The 8,632-nt window shown below is 36.1% G+C and overlaps 1 protein-coding gene across 1 annotated transcript; it reads left to right on the top strand.

Moving 5' to 3' along the window:
• Nucleotides 1–3,408: 3,408 nt before the first annotated feature.
• On the top strand, nt 3,409–7,462 carry PIN1 (Auxin efflux carrier family protein). Its single transcript, XM_021436465.2, has 6 exons — nt 3,409–5,052; nt 5,277–5,523; nt 5,690–5,775; nt 6,189–6,346; nt 6,953–7,029; nt 7,136–7,462. Exons 1-6 carry the CDS (start codon nt 3,873–3,875, stop codon nt 7,200–7,202), a joined length of 1,815 nt encoding a protein of 604 aa, XP_021292140.1. The 5' UTR covers nt 3,409–3,872; the 3' UTR covers nt 7,203–7,462.
• The last annotated feature ends 1,170 nt before the right edge of the window (nt 7,463–8,632 follow it).

An 8,632-nucleotide genomic window follows, 5' to 3' on the forward strand; every position in this document is an offset into this window, starting at 1 on the left:
AATTCTAATATTTTAGTTTATACTGATAAGAAATGAGTAATAATTTTTAACAGTAAAATACAAGAAATTGTTTCACAAGATTGAGGTCTTGGGCAACAACAACGTAATTCTACTAATGATGGTATTCAATAATCTTTTAAGTAAAATCGTGTTGAATTTGATTTAAGTACTCTCTCAATAGATCTTGGATTGAGGAATTTTTTTTAATTATTATTATTATTTTAGTTATAACACCACTCAGAAAAATTTCTAAATTCGTTCTTAGCCGTAGACTTTTGAAGTAAATTCATGATCAAGTCATAGACCCTTGAAGAAAATACTCATTCAAAATCAAGTTATAGAACCTTGAGGAAAATATTCATTCAAGATCAAGTTGTAGACCCTCCAGAATCAAGTCGTAGACCCCTAAACTGAAGATTGAAGAAATTAATCACCCTTGAAGCACATATTTATTCAAAATTCAACATTAAGTCAGTGTGACCCCTTAAGATTGAAGAAATTAATCACCCTTGGATTGAAGATTGATGAAATTAATCAAAGAATATTTTCTATTGTAAAAAAATTTCAGAGATTATAAATCCACATTTGATATATAAATAAATTTTATATTTGTCTCCAAAATTTTCTAGTTTATATTCAATGCAAAATTTATGTGTCTAGTCAAACTTAACATGAATGACTTCGGCCCATGATGATAATTATACATCTATGTACCATTTTGATCGTAGAGTTAAAAGTTTCAGACCTCATGTAAGAATTGTCAAGCCTTTTTATATGGCAATGCTATTAAACGTTATTGGTATCCTAGAGTTAAAAGTTTCAGACCTCATGTAAGAATTGTCAAGCCTTTTTATATGGCAATTCTATTAAACGTTATTGGTATCCTAGAGTTAAAAGTTTCAGACCTCATGTAAGAATTATCAAGTCTTTTTATATGGCAATGCTATTAAACGTTATTGGTACCCCTCTTTTTCAGGGCTTCCAAGATGAATGGTCACCACAAACAAATCAAATTGATGCATCCGAAAGGAGAAGGGGAAGTGGAGATCAGGGCTTCAGATATATAGCATTTGTGGAGAATTTGAGTTACAGAGTGTGATATAGGGCATTATGGGATGTTTTCAACTTGTAAGGCAATCTTATGGATGTCTACATTCCAAAATAAAAATGGAACGAGAGAAGATGGGACGCTACTTTTGCGTTTGTGAGGTATACAGAGGAATTGGAAGGAGTGGTTTTGAAGACTACTTTCCCCAGACAGCAAATAGAAATGGGAGGATTATATTTTAAGGGTTTTGGAAGAACAGCAAGGGGGTTTAGAGAATCGAACTGAGAAGAAGACTATTTGATTAGGAGATTCAATAATGGAATTGCTGTGTACACTTTCCTTGGTAGAGTTGTCATGATAGAGTAATTTGGAAAGAACCTCCTTACGAAAACTACTTCGCCAACATGTTTTATAAGACAACACTCCGAAGATGGGGAGTCCCTAAATGGTAGAATTTGATTTGGGAAGGGCTTGGTCCTCTTAAAGTTGAGATTATCTATTGACAAGTGATAAAGATGTGGAGTGACAGTACAAGACGAGCTGGTGATGAGAGACCAAATTGACAGAAGCTTGATTGTGTGCTTTTTGTGCAGAAAAGAGAACGAATGGGTTAATATGATAATAAAGCAAACGCTGGTTTATTATCTGTAAAATTTATGTCACGTGATAAGCTTATCATCCTTACATATAAAGTATGAGGTGAATGGCACGTGGTAGGTTCAGTGTAAAAAATCTTATATCAATTAAGTTTGGAGTTAATTGAGTCCATAAATATAACAAAACTTTCACGTATTATTGATTGACTTTAACTTGGATATACATAACAATTTATATCATGAAAAGAAAACTCACAAGTGATCTTGTTTTTTCCCAAATTGACGACCAACAAGGCACGTTATCCTATTTCCAATAAACCCAGATCTCTAATAAACTCAATAATCCAATTTTGGAAGTTCTCTACGTTGGGAAAGACTTGCAAGCCCTATCATCTCGAAAAGCAGGTAAATCTAACAATCCATTTTGATTTTTTACAGCCTCTGCCTGTAAACCGGAACCTAGGGACATGATTCGACTACTGCGTTTGGTATTAGCGAAAATAATGGATTGTGAAGGCCAATAATTCATACGCCAGAGTTAAGTTTTTTTTTTTTTTTAATTAAAAGAGGGGGATTCGAACTCAAATAAGGGAATAATACACTAATTAATAAACCAAATGCCTAAATTTACTTTTCCTTTCTTTCGTTTTCTCTTTTTCCTCTCCAATTTTCAACAACGAAAGCCTTTTGGTAAATAGAAAATAAGTTTGCATTTTTTTTTAAACATTTCATTTAAAATCAATAAATAATAATTAAACAGATTCTTTTTAAAGCTTAATTACTCTATCATTGTGTAATAACATTGCACTCCCAGTTAAATGTAAACTGAACTATCGAAATAAAAGTCAACGAATGGAGAAACAAATAAAGGGTAACAAAGAACAAAAACATAATAAAAATAGACTTATTCCACAGCGCTTTTAACGTCGAATTTAAAATAAATTAACAATTAAGTGAGTAGATTAAATTTGAATACAAAATTTAAAAAAAAATAACAATTTAACCCATAAAAATAACATGAGTTAATTGAATTGAAATCTCCTACGCTTAAACTTTGGCTTACTTAATTATTAATTAAGTCGGACTTGAACTCTTAAGTTATGCAAGCTCGAAATTGGCAAGTTTGAGCATTGATTATGGAAAATATTAGCCAAGATTAAAGTTTGACTCATTTGACAAACATGGTGGAGTAGAGGTGAGAAAAAATGAGCGAAAGAGCAATGAGGAGCGACAAGTTTGATTCATTTGCACCTGAAATTTAGTTTGGGACATAAATAAACCAAAATTATAAAAATAAATAAAAACAACAAAGTGCAAAGAGAGGTGAAGGCAATTGGAAGTGCCAAGAAAGATATGGTTAGGGATGGACAAATTAGGGTCCACGTGAAGGGATCACCCCTTCTCCTTATACACTTGTCCTACTCTACTCCAATTTTAGCGCCGCATATATTAAGCGCGTGGACTGCTTCACTTGTCCCCAAAATGATTTAATCTCACCAGTCTAAGCTACAAACATTACTTGCTACCAAATATCTTTGCTTACAATAGTACCAAATTATGTGCAAAAAGAGCTAAATAGGAACAGCAAATGTTGAGAGGAAGAGGGAGTAATAGTAAAGGAATAAAAAGGGCATGGAGACAGCCATAAGCCATCTAGAATCCATGAAGAAAAAAGCGAATCCAAGAAGAAAGAGAGAAGAAAAGGGGAGGTTAAGAGGCTCCTTTAAAGTTTGCACAAAGCTTAAAAAGTCTCTCCCAAACAAGTACTTGGAGACACACCCACCCTCCAACCAAAATGCTTTTTCTACAGAACTTTGTACCACCATTAGGCCATTGAAGATAGAGCCACAATACCAACTTACCAAGATTTATCAAATCCGAACACAACTCAAAACAAAAGGGAAAAAACAAAGGCAAAATAAAAAAGCAGAACTCTGTGCTTTGGGGACTGCAAGTGCAAGCTTGCTCGCAACTCTCAAAGCTGTATAGTGAAAAAAAATTCCTCTAAACTCTGCTTATTACCCACTTACCCCAGAACCCCAAAAACACATGCTCTCCTATTTCCTTTGCCTTCCTCATCATCACTTCCACCAAGGCTATCTCCACCTTTTCCGTCTTCTTCTTCTTCTTCTTCTTCTTCTCAATCGTCCTTCAACGTCTCTTTCTTCTCTCTTCTTCTTTGAATTCGGAGGTTTTCTTGATCTGTGCAATTCAGGTAGCTTCCAAACATGATCACGTTGACGGACTTCTACCATGTCATGACCGCAATGGTGCCACTTTACGTGGCCATGATTTTAGCTTATGGCTCGGTGAAATGGTGGAAGATCTTCTCTCCTGATCAGTGCTCAGGCATCAACCGCTTTGTCGCTCTCTTTGCCGTTCCCCTCCTCTCTTTCCACTTTATCGCCTCTAACGACCCCTATGCTATGAATTTTCGCTTCATAGCTGCTGATACTCTCCAAAAAATCATAGTACTCATAGTACTAGCAGTTTGGACCAAGGTAAGCAAAAAGGGTTGCTTAGAATGGACCATCACCTTATTTTCTCTCTCTACCCTTCCAAATACGTTGGTCATGGGCATCCCTTTACTTAAAGGAATGTATGGAGAGTTTTCAGGAAGCTTGATGGTGCAAATAGTCGTCCTCCAATGCATTATCTGGTACACTTTGATGCTTTTCATGTTTGAATATAGAGGTGCCAAAATGCTCATCTCGGAGCAATTTCCAGACACTGCTGGCTCTATTGTTTCAATCCATGTCGATTCAGATATCATGTCACTTGACGGTAGACAACCTCTAGAAACTGAGGCTGAGATCAAAGAAGATGGTAAGCTCCATGTTACAGTGAGAAAATCTAATGCCTCAAGATCAGATATTTTCTCAAGAAGGTCCCAAGGTTTATCTTCAACAACACCACGCCCTTCAAATCTGACCAATGCTGAGATATACTCTTTGCAATCATCAAGAAACCCAACGCCAAGAGGCTCAAGCTTTAATCACACTGATTTCTACTCGATGATGGCTGGGGGACGCAATTCAAATTTTGGTGCTGCAGATGTTTACGGGTTGTCTGCCTCTCGTGGACCAACTCCGAGGCCATCCAACTATGAGGAGGATGGTGCAGCCACCGGTAAGCCAAGGTTCCATTACCACGCGCCAGGTGGTGCAGCCCATTATCCCGCTCCTAATCCGGGTATGTTCTCGCCGACTGGGTCTAAAGGTGTCGGTGCTAATGCTAATGCAAAGAAGCCTAATGGTCAGGCTCAGCAAAAGTCTGAAGATGGTGGTAGGGATCTTCATATGTTTGTTTGGAGTTCGAGTGCTTCTCCTGTATCCGACGTCTTTGGTGGCCAGGAATATGGAGCTAGCGACCAGAAAGAAGTTAGATTGGCTGTTTCCCCTGGGAAAGGTAGCTTCCAATCACATGGCTTAAGTGTCGTCTTTCTTCTTTAGATTTTAGTTTCCAGTAAACATTTTCAAAGACAGATTATGAAGAGACCAATTACACAGGCTTTTCAATGTTGCTTATGTAAATTTTTGTTTGGTTCAGATAAACTAAAATTTACGCTACATGTGTTTTATAATGGTCCTGTTCATGCTGCTGTTAAATTTTGCTTCTTTGTTTTGTTCCAGTGGAAGGGCATAGAGAGAATCATGAGGAGTATATGGAGAGAGATGACTTCAGCTTTGGGAACAGAGGATTGGACAGAGAAATGAACAACCACGAAGGTGACAAAGTGGGGGATGGCAAGCCCAAAACTATGCCTCCAACAAGTGTCATGACAAGGCTGATTCTGATCATGGTTTGGAGAAAGCTTATCAGAAATCCCAACACTTATTCAAGCTTAATAGGACTCACTTGGTCTCTAATCTCATTCAGGTACAATAACAACCCGCCTGTCTCTTTCTGCTCAGACTAAAACCATGAAGAATCTTTATGTATTTTTATATATTTATATATATAATTGCTTTCTATATAATCTATATTGGTATCTGGGTTCAGGGTTCTCATTGTTTCTGATAGCTTGTTGCTTGGTTTCTTGTAGGTGGAATGTACAAATGCCTGCCATCATAGCAAAGTCCATTTCCATTCTGTCAGATGCAGGCCTTGGCATGGCCATGTTCAGTCTTGGTCAGTAAAAATGACTCCTTTTTCCTTACTTACAATCTCTCAAAAGAAATTCTCCCCCACCTTTTTCTTTATTAGTAATAAAGCTTTCCGATTCTCTCACACTTTATCATTATTAAATGTTGTAATAAAGCAAGCAAACTGGCTAAGCAAAGTAAGCAAAACAGTGTGGTCATGATAATGTGTTGGGGTTTTCTTTATCTTTCTCTCTGTACATATCTTCCACTTTTTGCCCAGTTTGTCTTGGGTTTGATATAATGTGGGGTGATTTGTAGTGGTGGAAGTGATCATGAAAGGTCTTTCAGAAAGTGCAAAACCCAAAAAAAAAAAAAGAAAAAAAACGAAGAAATGTCTTTCTGACAAGTGACAATGGGGATGTGGGTGGTGGTAATGGGCATGCTTTGATGTGATGACAGGTCTGTTCATGGCTTTGCAACCAAGGATCATAGCATGTGGAAATTCCGTTGCAGCTTTTGCTATGGCTGTGAGATTCCTTACAGGTCCAGCTGTCATGGCAGCCGCTTCCATTGCTGTTGGGCTTAGGGGCGTTCTTTTACACGTTGCCATTGTACAGGTCACTTACCATCCTTCTCTCTCTCTCTCTCTCTCTGTTGCCTCTCCACTGTTAATTTTTTCCTTTTCTTTTCCTTTTTCTCCTCTCTCTTTTCTGCCTCCTTCTGACATAGCCAATCCAACTTAACTACATAAGCTCCAAAACTCTCTTATACATTTTTTTTTATCGTATAAAAATCTTACTACCTCCAGATAAGATTTTTTATTATTTATTTGTCAGTTCAATTTATGTTTTTTCTTGTTAAACACTTCACAATCAGAGCATCCACAGTAGGCGTGTAGTGCAAATACATTGAATCTCTGTGGACTTGGTACAAGTAGGCCTGGATATAGCAAAATTCCAAGTGAATAAAACACTGCATAAATATTACTAGTACCTGATAACCTTTTCTGTTTCTTAATTAATGCCTTAACAAGAATTTTATATATTAATATATGTCAGAAATTGAAATGGACATAGTTATGCCAAGAGCAAGGAAACAATCAATTAATCCAAGCATAAGCAAATGAGTTGTTTAGGGGTTACTAATGAAGAACAAAACATCCATACAAATTCTAACATGCCTTTTTGGCGTTGCATGTATACGGATTTCCAAACAAAAAACAGGCAGCTCTCCCACAAGGGATTGTCCCCTTTGTCTTCGCCAAGGAATACAACGTACACCCTGATATTCTCAGCACAGCGTGAGCATATATATCTTTTTCTCCTTATTTTTTTAGTATTCTTAAAAACATCTTATTCCTTTTGCTTATTCTCTCATGATATCCCTCATCACTGGTTGAGTTGCAGTGTTATCTTCGGGATGCTCGTTGCATTGCCCATAACGCTTGTCTACTACATTTTATTGGGGGTGTGAAGGGTGGCTAACGTATCAAGAGATTGTGGCATCAATGCGAAAGCCCTATGGGGTCAAGAGATGCAAAGCAGAACCCCTCATTCAAAATTCAAAGGACAAAAGAAATCGAGGAGCGGTGCTGATGAATGATTAATCTTCCTTATGAAATGTCTTTCTTTCTCTTTTTTTTTTTTGTAGCAAAATTTGTAAAATCTTATTTGTAGTCAAATTATATAAAAAAAAATGTTTTTCTAGTTAATCATAAGTTTGAGTTGTCATTCTATTCCAAGAATTTATGCTCTCGGATTAAAGCCACAAAAGAAAAAAGAAGAAAGGGAAAAGGAAGAAGCCGTGGATGTGATAATGGCCTTACATTTTTTACATTATTGGTTCCATTCGCATTGCCATTGAGGTTTCATTCTTTCTTTCCTTGGCCTCCTCATTTGATTGGTGATATCAGAACCTGGAATCTTATCACATATTGGAATTGGACTGCATACGATGAACTTTCATGCTTCCTTTTGTTTCATATGATTCCGACGCTTAATCTCTCCAATCAAAAGCAGTGTGGTATGAGCAAAGAGTTGAGAATTAAGGAAGAAACATGCCCAATAAGATTTGATGTTTACTGAACATGTTTTCGAGTATTGGATTTGCTTTGGTAGTAATAGTAACTCTTTAATTCTCTTCTATTTAGTCCTTTCTCTCATCTATTCTCAACTTTACTCTACCACTAGTCAATTATTTACCTATTCTCAGTCTTACTCTATCGCTTGCTTATTCTTTTTTACCTATTATGATACTAAGCTTCAATCTCTTTTTCCATGGCCTTTAACACATCTTTTTAATTACGTGCAACACCCTCTCTTCCTACCAAAACAACCCTTTTACATTTTACATCCAAGTTATATTGATGAGTCAACTGGACTTACCGCAAGTGGTGAGCGTAAGGTAGAGATTGTAATTTGGAGCATAATACTAGTTCTCCTATAAAAAATACAATATTCTTTCAATTTATTCTAATCTCAAATGAAGATTTTGGCTTTCAAATAATAATGGTCTTGGTTAAAAAAAATTTAAATAATGAGAATTTAGAATTCCATTAATTTTTGAAGTCATAATGTTTCAAAAAAGTTATAATGAAATTATCCTACATTTGTTTATAACATTAATGAATCTTCTAATACAAAAGCTACCTAGTTTTATCCTACATTCATTAGTTTCTAATATTAAAATTGGGTAGTTTTATCTTGCATTTGTTGTACATATTAGTGATATTATATAACTTGAAGTGTACCCAGTCTTACTTTTAGGCTTGAGAAGTGGGAAGTTGGCAACAAAATTCTGATTTTAACATAGGAAACGTGGGAGTTTTGATAATTGAAAGTTAAATTGGGATGATGATATTAAATTTTAAGATGATGCATGGTAGTAGAGAGTGGCGTAATATA

This window comes from Theobroma umbraticum, unplaced genomic scaffold (genome assembly GCF_002168275.2).
Source record: "Theobroma umbraticum cultivar Fairchild unplaced genomic scaffold, ASM216827v3 scaffold_146.0, whole genome shotgun sequence".
NCBI classification, from domain to species: domain Eukaryota; kingdom Viridiplantae; phylum Streptophyta; class Magnoliopsida; order Malvales; family Malvaceae; genus Theobroma; species Theobroma umbraticum.